We start from the raw sequence: 19,021 nt of genomic DNA, 5'->3' as shown, positions 1-19,021 counted from the left end.
CCCAGATTTCACCAAGAGTTGGGCATGTGCCTATGTGCCTTGGAGCAGGCATGGGGCAGGAGAATTGCACTCAGGCTGATGAAGGCATGACATGGATACCTCTATAGTGTACTTTCACTGAGTACTCTTCAGTTGGCATGGCAGTTTACATTTGCAATACAGTCAGCAGGATAGAGAAACAGTATAATACTTTAATATGTCTGTTTCTTTTTTTTTTTTTGCTTGATGCTTTAAGTCAAGCAATGACCTTACCTACCTTCTACCACTGTTCATTTGAAAATTCAGTTTTCGATAAACATTTAAAATATCTAAAGTGTCACCACTTAACAACAGCATTCTGAAATGAATATTGAGGAATGAACAAATTTCTTTTTGTGAGGTGTGTACAGTGCCCACAAAATATTTACTTTATCAGTTTTCAAAACAGGATCATAGGAAAAATATGTCATTTTAAAGTGAAGCTTTGTGATAGAGATCATTATGAATCAATAGTTCAACATAATATTTTTTTAGGTTTGAAATGCATTCATGTAAAAGTAAATATGGTTTAGGAATAGTAAATAACTTAAAATATTTTTTAATATTTCTGGAAACTACATATAGTTGAACAGCTTAGGAAAAATGTGTATTCTGGGATCTGCTTCCTTTGAGTCAGCAGGACAACAGTCTGGTTTTGTTTGTTTGGTGCTGCAAACCTAGAAGTCTGTTTACATTTTTAAAGCCAAAAAAGACGCTTATCATATTGGCTTACATCTCAACATCTTACCATTCCATTATACTGTATGAATTTCTAAAAATCATGCAGTTCTGATATTTGCCTGCACATATATCTATATACACATATATATACATAAAATTATGACTAGAAGTGGTAAACTACTCCTGTTATTGACGTGTCCTTCAGGTCATTGTGGATGACACGTCCCTAGAAACAGTATGGCATTCAGGATATTCAGCCAATGCAGTATTTGTCCAGAGGTAGGGCAATGGGTAACCATACAAGTTCAAGGACATCAGATTCATAAAACAAAACAAAACATAACACAGCACAAACCCACACACAGGTCTATTCTAATCTGAAAGTTCTAGATGTTGGGACCAGGGAGGAAGAGACTGTAAAATAATTAAAAATTGTAGTGACCATACTGGCTATCCTCTCAAACCAGCGTCTCCTGTTGCTTCATATATAGCATTTGGCTAGAAGAACAACTGGTCTCCCCTATTAGAGTATTTCTTATAAGGTTATTGGTGTAGACCTGAGTTCAGATCAATTAGTTTTGTAAAGGGTAAGGGATAATCCTTATCCATGTGACAAATTCATATTGCTTCCATGGCCAGAGCTTTTATTCCTGTCTATCTCTGTGCACATCTTTTGGAACTACAGTGCACTTTGAGTGCCTCTAAAACAGCAAGAGATATTGCACATACAGACAGATTTCACTCAGGAGCTTTTAGTGAGACAAATCCATGAAAAAGATATCCTTTGTTATTGTGAAGCCTTTAAAATAATGATGGATTTAACATCTGTTCCAGGGATTGATTAAAGTGACACTGTTTGATGTTATGATGTGATAATTTCTGACCTGTGGACACAACTGATAACTACAGTCACTTCCTGTAAATCTGTATCTCATGCTATGGAACAGACAAATGACAGTGTATAGCAAACCATAAAAAAAAAAAAAAAAGTTTGCTCTTTTTGTCAGGCTGAAAACCTGTGACCCAGCCATTGCTTTCGAGAGTAGAGAGAGAAAAAATTTTATGTGCTCTGAAATCCGGTTCTTTGAACAGAAGTAAGAATGTAACCACTTTTGCAGATTTGACTACAGCTTAGCATTTAGGGCAAAGGAGATACAAAAGGTATGCAGGGAAAGGAGATGCTTGAGAATATAGCTCTCGTTTTCAGGACTTCCCCCTTAGGTATAAGGGGGAAGGGATATACATGGAATTTCCCTATATTGTCTTTGTATCACCAGAACCAAAAGACTACTAAGAATTCTGCTGAAGCCTTCCAGAATGGAAATCAGATTTACGCTTACCTACTAAGTCAAAATCAGCACCTGCAACTAATGTCAGCAGTGTTTTTCACGATATCATTCTCTAGAGAATTCCTAACAATAGACAGCTGAACACAAGAACCAGATGCTGGAAAACAGAAGATAAGAAAAGTAAATGTCATTTACCTTGTTTAATATACAGTCACTTAGGTTACCATCACACACAGAGTTTGGCTGTTTAATTAAGAAGTTTGTGCTGATGTCACAAATTAAGTCAGGTAAATACATTACCATTTAGCATATACATAAAACTTCTGATTAAACACATATAAATAGAAAATTCAAGCAATGCTTACACTGCTACTTCAATCTACACTGAAGAACTACTGCAGCTATTAAGATAACTTCAGAGCTTTTAATTAGTCAAAATGAAAATGAAGGAGAATATTGGCTGAGCTGCTGTTGATGATGTATCCTAGCTGCTGTGAGTCTCACAAAGGTCTGAAATCATAGAGTAAGGGTACTGGTCAATATTCTGCCTGTCACTAGCCCTCAATGAGAGATTTTATGTCTGGGATGCTACAAGCTCTTATTTCAAGTACACCACTTTCATTTTTTGATAAGAATTAATCTATTTTATATTAGGTAATATTCATCCATCCTCTTTCACAAATACTGTCTCTTTCTCACCTTTACATAAATAACCTTTTTTGCTTGGAGTAAGCTTAGAGCAACAATTACAGTCAAGTTTCCTGGGGTCAAATCAATTTGTGGTTTAATACATATTGGGATGACTTGGAAAACTCAATTTCTTTGTGTTCCACATCTTCAGAATAAATAGCATAGTATAATCACCATATATGAATAGAAATTTGATGTAAATAGACACATGACTTTCTAGAAGAAACATACACATGTTTTCCAGTACTTAGCATGTTTCTTCCTTCAGGCCAGGAGTTTTAGCTAAAAACTGTGATTAAAAGATGTTTGAGGAAACCTAAAAATTAAGAAATTTTCTTTATTTTCCATTAGTTTCAGAAAGGGTCACTTTGGACATTTATGAATAGCTTATGCTTCCCTGTTCCTTCCCATTGCTTACTATTTATGCTTATTGCTTTCAAATTTAAAAAGATATAAGCATACTTGAAAGGATCATACTAAATCTGACAGTTCGTGACACTTTCTCAGGTTCAGAGTTCAAGCCATGTACAGTCTATTATTGTTTCTCTATACATTTTCCAGAGTCAGTAGGTCTGGATATATTACAGCCAAAACTCAACATTTTGTAGCTGTCAAGTTATTAATGTAATGCTTCATTATGTTAATTTCATGAAAAATACTTTCAAATTGAAGTTATATATGGCTTGGAACCTTTGCCTTAGGCTATAAAGAAAGCAATGCTATGAAAGATAAAGTCAAGGAAAAGACTTTGTAGCTAAGGTTAAGTTATGACTGCCCATGACATGTGGGATGGAACTAAATGGTCTTTAAGGTCCCTTTCAATATATGATTCTATGTGAAAGCACCTTAGCTGCACCAGGAACTAAGAGACTAAATATACAGGGGTTTTGTGGTGCAGGAGGAATGTTTTCCATCTGGAGCATAAATTCCACATGAAATAAAAAAAGAGCAGAGATATGTTTGGACAGCTGAATTATGGCTTATCAAAACTTTAAACAGAAATACATTTGGCATAATAAGACACTACCAATGCAACTTTTTTCAATTTTCATTTTCACAGGGAGAAAAAAATCTTTGTCCTTTATAGCTTTCAGTTTTCTTCTTCTGACTTGTGATAATCTCAAAGCAAAATAACCAGCACCATTTACACTTCATATTTTGTTGTTATTCCTCCCGAAACTGGAAGAAAACAACCCCAGCAAGTAAACCCTAATATACTCCTTTAAGAAAGGCCTTAGAATTATACATACTGAAATGAAACCCTATTCCAGCCAAAATTAGTGAACAACATGCAATAGGCTATGCTCCAAACATCTGGAATCCATGTACAGGTATTCACAAACTCACCATTAACATTTTCAATGTTTCATGTAAATACAAACACAATCTAAATTTACTGGTGAAAGTGGAAAGAAATAACAGAAAAGACCGCTGTAGAGCAGATTCCTTAGAAATTGCATCACACAGATGTAATAAAAAAAAAATTAATCCCATTGAATTATCATAGCAAATTACAGATATTATGAAAATACATTCACACTTCTACGGGATGTAGTTAACAAACACTGTGAGGATATTAAAATTGTCTAATGCAATTTGTAGGACTTTTGCACGAAGAACTTTTTACTTCTACTTATACACAACACTAAATAGCAAGTCAGGATGAACACCCAAGCACAGTATTGCACAATATACAATGCAATGTCTTTGACAGTGAATATAGGAAGAAAGGTAACACACTGTAAGTGTATCTAGCTTGTGGTATCGAGGACTGCTTCCCCATGCCAAGAAAAGACCCAGTTTTGCATCTTCTTCTCATTCCTCCCTGTCATGGTCTAAGAAGAGCAAATAAAAATAGCTATGACAGATAGGAACCTCCAATTACTCTTCTGTGTGACCAGGATACTACAGTGTTTGGAGTTTCAGATGTTTGGGCCTGGGACTGGGCATACTCAATTCACTTGTCCTCCAGATCATATTTCAATCACCTGCCTATCTATCTGGTAAATTTTTGACACATCTGAAAAAACCCATACAATACTTCTGACTTTAAAGCTCTGTATTTGCACCATTTGGCCCTTCAAGGTGCATCCGCATTCTAACTGTGATCGCTGCTCAGTGCAATCCTGACTCTTTGACATACCCTTGGAGAGGTCGACTTGTGTTCTGGCAGCAGTTTCGCCACAACAATGTGGAAATAAGCATGGTCTTCATCTCCCATTAAAATATGCAGATATGACAATTTAGTGCCACTAAAAAGAGTTCATTTGACCACAACAACCCCCCAGCATATCTTCTTCACTTTAAAAGTAGGGAAAGAAAATTTTTCACACTTACTAGAAGGTAATTACAGGAAAATAGAACATGGGGTATCAGGATTCCTCTGCTGGAGACAACTGTGTGGGTGGAGGCAGTGAAGGTAAGAGATCTGAAGTAATAAACCTTTTTCTGTACCATGATACAGAGGCACGATGTAAACCACCTAAGTTGAAAGCATTAATAGAGTGTCTGTCACAACATAAACATGGGTGTACCTTCTCCTGATGTGTTTGTGTCTTTACCTTCCCCTCACTCCTCTCTACAAGAGAGATTATACCTCTTTTCTGAATTTAGGTAGCAAATAAATGTTTTCACTGTATTTATTCATAACAATCTTGCTAGTGATAAGTAGCTCTTCTTGCTCTTTTTTCTCCTTTTCTTCTGCAACAATAGTTGTACAGAAATAAACTGCAAATAAAATGAAAGTTAAATGATGTCAGGCAATTTCTTGCTTCTAAATGCAGAAAAAGCATTCATATCACTGTATAATTTGGTAACTATGTCCATTGATTCTCCCCTCTTCCATTGATTATATGTCTACCTAACTTGAAAAGACTTATTATTTATTAGAAAGAGCTGAGAAAGATTAACTGTAGAATTTACAGGAATTTAAATTTAAAATTGAATTGATAAGAAACAGTCAAGTACTCTTAAACATTGACCTTTAAGAAACTCTTTTCTAAGGCAACAGTTTTTCCTTTATATTTTGTTTTGCCATTCCATACTAATTCCTGAACTTGATAATTTATGAGCTATATTTTTGCTCTAAAGAATGATGATATCTTCTCTATGGTGTATAATAATAACAGTTTTGAGAGAAGTCATGAGTTAGGCTCAGACAGAATGCATAGTCAAATTAAATACTTCCTGAAACCAAGAAGTCATGTGCTTATAAACACCTTTTGTTGACAAATATTGAGTACTGCATAAGGGTGAAGTGTAAGCCAAAGGAGCAAGGTATTTGATTTAGGGAAAATAGCATTATGCTACAGAACTCTGAGATAACTGGCTGCTTGTTTACTCATTTATTTATCGGAAATTACAGTAACAGTGACCCACGTAAATTTATGTCAAGATTTTTGAGAACATCAAGATTTCAATTATCACATCACATAAAAATTCAATTTTGCAAAACTGAATAGACAGGTTAATTTGAGATGAACATTTTTCCTATGTAAATAAAGAAAAAAAGATTGAGAGGGCATTTATAAGTATTTATCAGACATACATTGTTACAGAAATAGTTAATCATCACTCCCATAAACATTAGGAATGTCTTTATCTCTGATGATCCACAGGAAAAGTTGTATTGAGAACTGTTTAGCCAGCCACGCAGAAGACTATAGAAAGAGAAATATGTGAAAAATAATAAAGAAATCCAGATATTCAGCAGTGTGTCTGGGTTATGTCTTCATTCCAGCATGTTTTAAATTAATTCATGGGGATGGCATTCGTTATCAGACTGGTGACTATGTACTCAACGTATTTATAATGTCTGATCCAATATATTACCCACTTTTGTTTGAGTTTGTTTGGCTTTTTCTTTGTCAGTTTGATTTCAGGTATTTTTGTGGGTTTATTTTTTTCTTTATCATTTATTAAAGTGTTTCATGCTTTCTCTGACCTGCAGAATGAACAATTTATGATATAGGAAAGGAAATATTTGACAAGTTCTTTTTTCCAACCATGTAGGGTTTTTGCTTGCTAGCCTACCCCACCCCAAACAGAGAAAAAAAGGTCATGTAGAGTAAACCAAACCAAAATATTTCAACTTTCTGTGATGTTTCTATTAGTAAATTGGGAATAAGAGGTGGAACTCTTCATTCTTAGGAAATCACTATTTATTCACAATTTCATCATGCTTGAAAATCCTGTTTCTCATTTCATAGAAACATGAGATAAGTAGGAAGCTTAAAATACACATCACAGTTTGAACTAGCTGACATCTTTGTTGTTAGTTTGAAAAGACAGATAAAATAAATTAACCTAATCTCAGTGAGTCTATGAAAAGCAGGGTAAAGGAATTCCACTGGACAGATGTGATTTCTTTGTCAGAACCACTTGTTAGCACAGAAAAGATCATTGCTCCCATTACTTGCTTATTGTTGTCACTTTCAAGATGTTGTTGACCCTGGAATAGAAGCAGAGTTGCTCATCTGAGCAGTCAAAATGAGATTGCCAAGCTAACAGTATTTACATTCACAGCCTGATACTCATCTGCATCTGTATTCTTTTAGTACATAGGACCTCCTTTTAACAGATGACCAGCTCTGTTCTAACTGCAAGTTATGTTCTCTGAAAGATTCTTTAGGCAGCAGAACTGCCTGGGAAAAACATTTAGAAGGTTTTCAAAAATGAAATACATTACTACTACACTTTACCATATTAAAATATAATTCCAGATATAATTTCCAATAAAATGCATATTATGTAATTATTATTTCTCATAAAATCCCATGTATACTGTATATGCTTATTTAAATAGAGAATTTAGCTTTCTGTTCTAAATCAAGACAAATTTAAAAATCTCATTCTACTTCCTACCACATTCTTTTATTTTTCAGTTCAGAACTGTGCAATATTTTCCTTCAGTAATGAATGTACAACTACTTAACTTTTGAGAACTTATATAACGTAAGCATGTACATGACTAATGTTAGTGCTACAAACAGTTTAATAAATTGCTGATTAGTCAGTGATGACTCATAGTGTGAAAATCAAGAAGTGCTTCCTTATATTAAGTGTTGAGAAAGGATGTTATTTTCTCAGAGGCTCCAACTTCCCTAAACCTTATGTTAAATTATTTCCCTTCTTCTTACCCATGGGATTGATCCCTCATGGTGTCCTTAGGCACAGTTCTTACTCTGGCTGAACCCTTGGCTGGCTGGCTGAGCATGTTAAGGGGGCACATAAAAACAAAACCATTGTAACATTTTAAAGACTCAAAAAGAGCTGACTTGTCTTCATGAGAAAGCTGAGTTCAGGTGGTACTCATCAATCCTAAAGATCTGATTCTTATTTGCACATTTTAAAAATCTTCTAACTCAAGAAAGAAGATAAAACCATGTTTAGGTCACAAGGTGAGGAATATCTCAACAAGAAGGAATGTGCACTGTTTCTGAGGAGCAGGAAATTCTCCTGTGCGACACAAGACAAAATCATCTGACTGAAAAAAATATGCCATATTTTGTATTTGACATGTCTACTCCTTTTTGCTATATCAAATATGAATATAAGAATCAAATATTTTTCATGAACTTTGAAACTGATTACTTAATGCTCTGTATTCTGTGTCAAGATTCCCATAAGGTATTAAAGTTTATTTTCTCTGTATTGCCTGTAGAGCTGCAAGTTGATAGGAACATGTTTTTTTGAGTGCTAAAGGCATGTTGTGTATAACTGTTTCAACCCACTGTTTGCAATCTTTAATAATTTTCACAGCTATTTATTACATATATACTCTGATTATGCTAAGTGCTAAAACTGGATGGTCATCCCATCCAGCCTTACCTCTGCAAGTTCAAAACAATAACCACATAATATTTGGTGACTAGTGTTATGCTACAATGTTAAAATAAAGGAAAAAATTAAAGTGAAGAATTTGAACAAAATCCATTGCAATCATTCTTCATATAGGTAGAGTAATAAAAAATTTGCAATGGTTCATGAGGCAAACACCGGCAAGAAGGCAGAAACAAAGCAAAATGTGGCAAAAATAACTTACTGCTCTAGTGACTATTTAGAGTCATACCTTTACTGATCCTGTATTTTCTGATACTGATAACTGATATTTTCTCAGGTTGATGATATACTATATTTTTCTACTCATAGAAGTAAAAAAATGCTGCGATAATGCTCTGTCCACATTTGATAAACACTCAGGTCACTGATCTGTGGCCAGATGTGACTATAAGCACATATCTAAGGAAAGCATCCTGCAGAAGCTCATAAAAAGGGACTGTGTGTCCCTGCAAAAGAAATTAGAAGAATAGACTTCTGAAGAAGAGCATTATGTGAGAATTTCTAGTGCCTGTGTCAGCTTCAGTGGCTTGTTTTGTCTTTGGTTTCAAACACTTTTTCATAATGGTGCTATATGGAAAAATAACCAGTGCCTGTAAGTTCACAGTGACGGTGTTTTGAACCCTTAACAAGAGATGGAGTAGGAAAAGGACTGTTAAACCCCTCTTTATCCTTTGAAAATTTACCTCCTAGTGTTCTTGAAAATTATTTCTCCTGTATGAGGAGGACTAGAAGGAAAAAAATAATTAACTGAGGTAAGATGTTCCTAAAGGAAAAAGAAAAGAAAGGAAGACAACTAGAAACATAAATTACTTAAATCAGAACGGTTATAGGTGATTTGTGGAAGTTCAGAAGTTCTAATCCTTAAAACCCATTTCTTCTATGTTGTTTCAAATTAACTGGTTGCCCTATCAGCAACCAATAAATGGCAAGGCAAGGATTATTTACCTGGGAGTTCTACACCCCCTGTCATCTTCAAAAAGGTGAGTTCTGGTCACTTCTGGTCAGACTGTTCAAAGAAATATATTTTTTTGTTTTAAGTTGGTAATTTTAAATACTATTCCAATATATTCCAATTAAATACTATTCCAACACATCCTCCTGTGTCCTTATGAGTTTGATAAGAGCTATTTTTTGTGTATGACTGAGTCTAAAATTTTCAATTTTTCCAACAGTGAAACAGAAGATAACCACTACTGACCCCAATTATAGTCAAGATTGTACAGACTTATTCATATATCCTGAATTATTTGGTCTGTAATAATAATACATATATTTATAGAATTCTTCTTTTCTACCTCTCTGAAGCTACACACTGACCAAGATAAAGGAGATGGAAATTTAAAATACATATTAACAGGAGATGGGGCTGGCAGTCTGTTCATTATAGATGAAAATACAGGAGATATTCATGCTGCAAAGAAATTGGACAGAGAAGAAAAGTCCCTGTATGTGCTACGTGCCAAGGCTATAGACAGAAAAACTGGAAGACAAGTGGAGCCAGAGTCTGAATTTATCATTAAAATCCATGATATCAATGACAATGAACCAAAATTCACCAAGGACATGTACACCGCCAGTGTTCCAGAGATGTCTGGAGTCGGTAGGTAAAAACTTATCCTTATGTAAAATATAAATGCATTTGAGCTGATTTGGAACTTATAAGTAATTTTTTTTGAGACACTTACTACTAGCTTCTCTGAATATCCATGGAACAATTTCTGTTGCCAGTAACGTATCATAAATGATTGGTTTCTGCTTTTATTCATTTGTTTGATCTTCATCCACTTTTTAATCCTATTTCCATGCTATAAGCTGCTCTTTTAAGACCAGGAGAATCATCAAGGAAATGGAGCATATACGGTTGTCTTATCGGTTTTGTTGCACCTGAGAATATCACTTACATAAAATGTATCATCTTTGTATTTTGAAGTATAAGCTTTGAAAAACTTCTGTACCTTTAGACACAAACAACTTTAAACATCTAAGTATGTAAATCAATTAATATATCAAAATGATGTAAAATATATTCCTACGAATGTATTTTTTAATTATTTTTTCTCTTTGGTATCAATATTGATTGTTGTGGTGGTGGTAGTGTTTGTTTTTTTTTTAATATGGACTTGTCTTTTTGGTCATGACTTTTTTGATACCATATGAAATCTGTCCCCAGAAAACAAACTGGTTTTGTCTCAAAAATATTTGTCTTCATGGGTAAAAACTTACCGCTGCACTGAAAAATAAAGATGTGGAGTTACATTAGAAGTTCTTTGAGAAATATAACATAAAAAGTAATTATCTGAGTTTTGTTTAAATATAAAAAGTCATAGATAATATTCACCAGCACACATTCATCAGAAGTTATCATGATTGCCTAAGTGCTCCACTCTCTTGCAGCTGAGACAGTCTCTTTGAAAAGATGAGTAAGCATAAAATACATAGGCTAAGGAAAACAATTACAGATAAATTCTTAAGAGTTATTTTTTTGTCATGAGTTATTGTAATGGTTTGCAAAATCAGTCCAGGATGATGGCATTGCTAAGAGAGATAATAAAATACCCATTGACTCTTGTGATTAATATGCATATTTGTAAAATAATTTCCAGAAGCTAATAATTATCTCTGAGAGCAGTAGAAGTAAAACAGAACAGGAATTTATTGTATAATTGTGATGCTATAAAATATTATTTTATAAAAATAAAATACTGTATATTTAGAAAATATTTTATAGTAATAAAATATTATTTTATAATAATGAGAAGGGAACACTTACACTACTACGTGTAATGAGAAGAGTCCAAGTATGCTTCTTTTAAAGATACATGGAAAATAGAGAAATTCTTTCCATTCAGAGTTTTCTCTGCTGATAATCACTGAAAGAAAAATTTTGTCAGTACACCTGTCATATGTAATTTGAAATATAGTTTTAAGGAAGGAACTCTCTGGGAAGAGATTGGACAGAAAAGATGATGGCTATGTTTAACCTTATCCCTTAGTTCAAGTTCATTAGAGTAAATGGAGACACATGAATAAAAGAGAACCAAATAAAATCCAGCGCTTTGGCACTGCCTGAGAAATATAAAGTCTATGAAATGTCTATATTTGATGAGGAGGATGACAGTATATGTACTTTAAGTTGAGAAAGTGTCCACAAAAGACCCAAGTAACGGTGAGTTATACTATGAAGAAGAGTTTATATCCTTTTACTAGGGAAAAAGGATATAAACAATAAAAAATGCCTTTTGGTTTCCAATATGAAGGCAAAAATAGAGATCTGAGTTATTCTTTCCTCGACATTTCCATTTAGGGATATAAAAACTACACTGGAATGGGAAGTCTTAGTGTGTGAATTTGAATGAGTAAAAGTAGTTTTATAATTTATTTAAGTGGAAGAGAATAAGAACCAAAATCCAGACCAGTCCATTCTAGAAACAGAAGTGTTGCTGAAGTCAGTCATAAGAATGCTAATTCAAGAGTCAGGATGTACATACAAGTAAATAAGGATTATGCACATATATATTCCTTCTTGGAGTCTCTTTATTCTGTTCGTCCAGATAAGGAAGTGAATGCTATAACTGCAGAAAGCAGCTTAAATAGAAACCTAAACTCTAGTTTTTTAAGGCAGACGGGCCAAACTTTTAGTTTGTTTGGTACTGTAGAATTTAAAATTGAATTTGATGTTGTAGAGTTGCGATAATTAAGCCATAGAATGATAAAATTATAGAATATCCTGAGTTGGAAGGGAATCTCAGGGACATTGAAGTTCAACTCCTGGCCCTCCATGAGACAGCCCCGAGAATCATAACATGTTCCTGAGAGCATTGTCCAAACACTCCTTGAACTCTGTCAGGCTTGGTACTGTGACCACTTCCCTGGGGAGCCTGTTCCAGTGCCCAGCCATCCTTTGGGTGAAGAAATTTTTCCTAATATCCAACCTAAACCTCCCCTGACACAATTTCAGGCCATTCCCTCAGGTCCTACCACTGGTCACCACAGAGAAGAGATTGGTGTCTGCCCTTCCTCTTCCCCTCACAAGGAAGTTGAAGACTACAGTGAGGTCTTCTGCCACAGCTCGTGGGTTGTAAGGGAAAGGATAGGGCACTGCAGTAAGGACTAGGACACAGTTGAGGGTGAGGGAAGCAATGCCAAATTTATTGGGGGAAACACAGACTTATATAGGGTAGCTTAAGGGGTTGGACTCAAGCAAGGGGAGGAGGGAAGGATTGACAGGTCAGGAAAGATAGGGATTGGATATTATAACTAGGAGGGGTGGTAACATTGGGTCTCCAGGGGAAAGGACCAATGGGAGCTACCTCTGCACTGCGGCAAACTGTAGCCAATCACAGGCAGAGGAGCGGGAAAGCAGGGGAGAACAACAGGTTCTGGCGGGAAAACTGTGAGGGGAGGAAGGAGACAATATGGAGGAAAGGATTTTAAAACAACAACCAGGGGTACAAACACATTAATAACTCTGCAACAATAAACTGGGGTAAACTGGAAGCAACTGGGGGAAACAGGGGTGTAACTGTCAAGTCCGGGTACAGTCTTTTCAGGTTATAAATGTCCATTCCAGTGATAAATAGTCTTTTTATGAATTGTAAACTCTCCTCCACGCTTGGTATCTTTCCCATTCCTCTCGCTGATTCTCCTCGTCGTCCCCAACAGTCTTCCCTCAATCTCCTGTCTTCCAGGCTGAACAGACCAAGCGACCTCAGCCACGCCTCATACGACTTCCCCTCAAGGCCCTTCACCATCTTCATAACCCTCCTTTCTATGCTTTAGACACCTCTCTAATGGTGTCCAAAGATGCTAATTTCTGTCTTTCTAATTTCTTTCTTATATTATGACACACAAAACTGCACATTATTTGAGATGAGGCTGCAGAGTACAGCAGGACAATCACCTCCTTTGACTGGTTGGCAGTGCTGTGCTTGATGCACCCTAGAACACGGTTGGCTCTCCTGGCTGCCAAGTCATGAAGTAAGAACAAAGTGAAAAATTATTGATTGAGCAATGCATATTAGGGCTGTTGCCCTGTGAAAGTAAGTACAACTGAAAGAAAAGGACAGTGAAAGATTAAAGAAAAGCAAAAGAAAGAAAGAAAGAAAGAGAAAGAAAAAGAAAGAAAGAGAAAGAGAAAGAAATTACTATGTATATGTTATACACATTTTAAGAAATAGATATACTCATGATAAACAAGTCAAAAATCTGTGGGAAAATCCCAGTTTATTCCAATTCTTTACCTCTTCCCAATTTTCTGTCTCAAAATGCAATTTTTTTCTTGACTATTATATTTGTTTGCCAAGTCCAACAAATACGACAGCAGATATTTATGAAAGCTCAGAGAAATGTCACTAAGATTGATAAATTGAAGAGGAATCTTCACTAGCAATGTTTCCAGCTGCATGTATATCTGTTATTCAAATTACATATCATACTATGTACTTCTCAGTGTGTTACTGACTGTTTCTTGGAATAAGTATGTCTAGAGCACACAAGGGAAAATGGTAAATCAACACCTTTGACAGAATGTGTGATTTTCAGTACCAGTGAGCAAATCTCAGTCATGTTTAACTAGTTTGGTTGTAAGAAGAGTGAAAGCATAACATGGATTTTCAGCACAACCTATTCAAGCCTGGGGGAAATACAAATGCTTATTTGTGCACTAGTTTGTGCAGCCATCAAGCTATAAATAAATTAGCCTTGCTATGTCTAAATGAGATCCAGTCCACCATTTACCTAAAATGATGTGTAGCAAATTTAGTACTGGAAACAGTCAAAGCCACTGAACTGGGCTGACTGCAGTGGCATTTCAGATACACGTTATGGAAATTATCACATTAAATGTTCACAGTGGTATTAACTTAAATGAGAAAGTTAGTTTAAAAGATTCTAAAACTCAATCATATGGAATTCTCATTAAAAACATCTACTGTACTGAAGAACTGGAGGGTAATAACTGCTATAGATATATTTTTGAAGAATAGTGGAGTTGACTGGAAGAATCCTGGGATTTATGTCAGACTTTGTAAATTAATTCAATAAAAAATAATTCCAAGAATGGAGAAAAAAAGTCAAGAAAGACCCATAAAGGTTAATCAAAACATAATATAGAAAGTAAATTTACAAAAGACAATCATATATTAAATTGATGGAATACTAAAGTTGTAAAGTACAATCTTGATGACAATGAAGAATACATGGATTTGAAGCATGATCTATTCTGGTTTGCCTATCAAAAAACCTGAAAACTTCAGAGAAGCTAAATACATATTTTGCATCATGAGAATAATCTTTTAATTTCCTCTTCATGTAGAAGGAAAAGTACAGCCTTGATCACTCTTAAAATCTACTAATTTCATCTTCATCTTCAACTTACATGAGTGTAAGTTATGGTCCAAGTATTTTTCCGAGTGCAACATAATTGCTAAAAAAAACCAAAATAAAATAAAATAAAAACTAACATCACATTTCATGCTGAAAAACACTTATTAAGAAATTTTTAAAAAGGGAGGTTAGCAATGAGATGTCCTGTAGAATTCAATCCCTTTTGGCACCAGGATCAATATTACATCTTCTGTACCTTCTTTGTTAATTTTTATCTCATTAAGCATCTTTAACATGTAGCTGATGAGTACTTCATAACATATTTTTAATCTTTGAATTTATCTTATTAAGAGAAGGGACAATGTGTAATTTAACTTAGCAGTCATTTCTTCAGACTTAACTGCTTCTTTCTAGATTTTATGGATCTAACCAAAGACATCTAAATCCTGACATAGTTCAGGATTTCTACATGACAAGATTTGTATAAGTATAGAGGAGCTTATTTTAAATGGTTAAATTTAGAACATATAACTTTTCCATTATACTGCTTTTATTGAAAATAGAATACAAGAGGTTTTCATTAGCTGATCTATGAGATTTGATGCAAGAATGTTATATATGAAATATAAATATGGCCATTTTTATCTCAGGCATACAGGATTATAGCATGATTAAACAGGCCTTGTATTTAACATCTACTCTAAATAAAATATATATACATATATAAAAGACATATACATGAAGAAAAAGAGAGATGAAATTGCAGTAAAACACACAGGGTAAAATGTATTAACATTACCATTTTTCTTACTGTGCTATTGTCTGTGAGCACAGTAGTATATACAGAAACAACAATTATACAATTATTCTCTTAGAAGTTCTATTATCATTCTTCATTTTTTCTATAGTATCTCTTGGGAATCTATAATCATCACAACTACTACTGCATTTAAGTAAGACTACACTCCATTCTGATATTATTTTTAGCTACATCATGTTTTCAGCATCACATAATCATAAATATATTTTTCAAGAACAGTTTGTTCCTTTGTATAGGAAGATCTTGTAAGAACAAGTAGGCCTTACCGTAAAAAAAAAAAAAAAGGAAAATAACTGAGCCAAATGCAGTAACCATTACATTTTCTATTTTTGAATTTGCTTATGTCAGTAACCATTAATCTACAGATGTGTGTAAACAACTAAAGGGAGGCAGCTTTCATCTTTCATGTTTCAGCAGGAAATAATTATATTTTCTCCTCTGCATATTTTCCCTGGTTTCAGATGTTTATAAAAAGAAGCTATGAATGACTGTCTTTGACAGAAGCTTATGAAAACTACTTTGCTAACTTGCAAAATTTCAAAATGCTAATTGTTAATCTGCACTCTATTTTAAAATGAATTATTGAGTTAGCTTTAAGATAAAGATATATTTCAAATAAATATTTTATTAGAAAACTTCATATTCTACATTCTACCACTAAAATATAAAATTAGAATTCCTTTTAGTCAAAATAAACATGACAGCATAAATCCGGTAGCTAGAATACTTCCTATATTTGTTTTTGTATTTGCCACTAGAATTAAAGAAGTTCAAAACGTCTAAAGCTGTTAGAATCTGCATACAGTTAACTTTATAAGCAGATTTTTTGTCTTAATTTGTGCTCTCTGTTATTTTCTTACAAGAAAAAAATCTCTTTAAAAAAAAAAAATAAAATAAGAGTTCAATGCCCAGTAACATTTTCTTTAAACCATCAAGGTGAAAAAGTCATAAACCTCTTTTTGTTAAATAGCTAAAAATATGCATGTTTCCAGGATGTTTTCCAAGAACTTTGGAGTATCTGTTTGTTTTTTTTTCTTTCAATTTTGATCATGCATTCTGTTAAGGACGTATAGAATTTTTATTTACAATAGGCTTGCACTACATTTTTATTAGGAAAATGTATAAAAGGATTTTACATTTGGCATGAGGCAGAACTCTTTCATAGTAATATCACGGGGTGCTCTAGAACTTCAAATGTCCAGGGAATAAAAGAAAAACATTGGAACACCAAAGAAATCTTATTTAGATCATGATTATTTTTGCTTTAAATTATTCTATCATTTGTCTATACATTTATCTATGTATATAATACAGATAGCATTTTCTTAGCAAGAAGGATGTCTACTCAACAAGCAACTTATTGCATCTCTGATACTTTAAAGATGTTATTTTGAATTTGTACAGCTCTGCTGATTTCAAGCTGGATGTTACATAAGTGATAGGATCTCCCTGCATGGTCTTCATTTCATGATCAATGTATATACTCTCTGCAATATTCAAATATCCATTTACAACTACTATTATTTTTTGTTACTGAATGAAGGTAAAATAAACACCTAAAATATAATATAAGCAATCACATAAAAAACTAATATGCATATATTGTGTATATCACATAATCATAGAATGGTTTGGGTTGGAAGGGACCATAAAGATCATCTAGCTCCTCCTTCTCTGCCATGGGCAGGGGCACCTTCCACTAGGTTACTCAGAACTCCATCCAACCTGGCCTTGAACACTCACAGGTCCAACTTCTCTGGTCAACTTGTTCCAGGTCCTCACCACCCTCACAGTAAAGAATTTCTTCCTAATATCTAGACTAAACCTGCACTTTTTCAGTTTAAAACCATTTCCCTTGTCACATAACTACATGCCTCTGTAAATATTCTTTCTCCCTCTTTCTCGTTGTCCTCCTTCTGGTACTGGAGGGCGGCAATTAGGTCACCCAGAAGCTTTCTTTTCTCTAGGCTGAACAATTCCAATTTTCTTAGCCTTTCCTCAGAGAAGACATTCTCCATCGTGCTAATCATTTGGTGGCCCACCTCTCAACTTGCTCCAACAGGTCAATGCCCTTCCTGTGCTGGGGGCCCCAGAGCTGGTTGCAGCACTGCAGGTGTGTTCTCACCAGAGCAGAGTAGAGGGACAGAATCACTTCGCTCACCCTGCTGACCACACTACTTTTAATGCAGCCCAGGACACTTTTGGCTTTCTGGGCTACAAGTGCACATTGCCAGCTCATGTCCAGCCTCTCATCCACCAGCAGCCCCAAGTCCTTCTTGGCTGCTTTCGATCTGTTCATCCCCCAGCCTGTATTGATACTATGGGTTACCCTGACCCAGGTGTTGCACCTTGCACTTGGAATGTTAATAGTCATGAGATTCCCATCACCTCACTTCTCAAGTTTGTCCATGTCCCTCTGGATGGTATCCAGTCTTTCAGATATGTCAACTGCAACACTCAGCTTGGTGTCATCTACAAGTGTGCTGAGGGTACACTCAATCCCTTTGTCTATGTCATCAATGAAGAAACTAAATAACACTGGTTCCAGTACAGATCCCTGAGGGACACCACTTGTCACTGATGTCCATTGGAACTCTGAGACATTGACCACTGCCTTCTGGATGCGACCACCCAATGAATTTCTTATCCACCAAACAGTCCACCCATCAAATCCACCTCTTACCAGTTTTGAGAGAAGGATGTTGTGGGGGAGTGTGTCAAAGGCTTTACAGAAGTCTTGATAGATAATGTCTGTAACCCTTCCCTTATTCACTGATGCAGTCACTCCATCATAGAAGGCCACTAGCTTGGTCAGGCAGGACTTGCCCTTGATGAATTCATGCCGGCTGTCTTGAGTCATCTCTGTGTCCTTCATGTGCCTTAGCACAACTTCTAGGAGGATCTGTTCCATCATCTTCCCATGCACAGACATGAAGCTGACAGGCCAGTAGTTCCAAGGGTCTTCCTTTCTACCCCTTTTAAAGATGGGTGCAATGTTTCCCCTTTTTCAGTCATCTGGGACTTCAGCTGACTGCCATAAATTTTCAAATATCATGGAGAGTGGCTTGGCAACTACATCAACCAATTCCCTCAGGACTCTGGTATGTATCTTATTGGGTCCCATAGGTATGTATATTTGGGTTCCTCAGGTGGTCAACCTGATCTTTATTTACAGTGGGAAGCACTTTGCTTCTCCAATCTGCATCCTACTATCCATCCTGTCGAGACATGTGGGAAGAGTGGTTATCCTTGAAAACTGAGGCAAAAAAGTTGTTGTGTACGTCAGCCTTTACCTCATCCATTGTTACTGGTTAACCAGTGTTGTTTATGAGCAGGGGTAAACTTTCTTTGACCTTCT

At 35.2% G+C, this 19,021-nt stretch overlaps 1 protein-coding gene across 1 annotated transcript in view; it reads left to right on the top strand.

Moving 5' to 3' along the window:
* CDH9 (cadherin 9) overlaps nucleotides 1-19,021 on the top strand; it is a 100,385-nt gene that overhangs the window by 41,213 nt on the left and 40,151 nt on the right. Inside the window, exon 3 of the mRNA XM_032691127.1 lies at nucleotides 9,825-10,119. Coding sequence (XP_032547018.1) covers nucleotides 9,825-10,119 — 295 coding nt within the window. The remainder of the gene's footprint in view (nucleotides 1-9,824; nucleotides 10,120-19,021) is intronic.

Source organism: Chiroxiphia lanceolata, chromosome 1, assembly GCF_009829145.1.
Source record: "Chiroxiphia lanceolata isolate bChiLan1 chromosome 1, bChiLan1.pri, whole genome shotgun sequence".
In the NCBI taxonomy this organism is placed as follows: domain Eukaryota; kingdom Metazoa; phylum Chordata; class Aves; order Passeriformes; family Pipridae; genus Chiroxiphia; species Chiroxiphia lanceolata.
The sequence above is the reverse complement of the archived record's forward strand: the minus strand, read 5'-3'. Positions and strand labels throughout refer to the sequence as shown.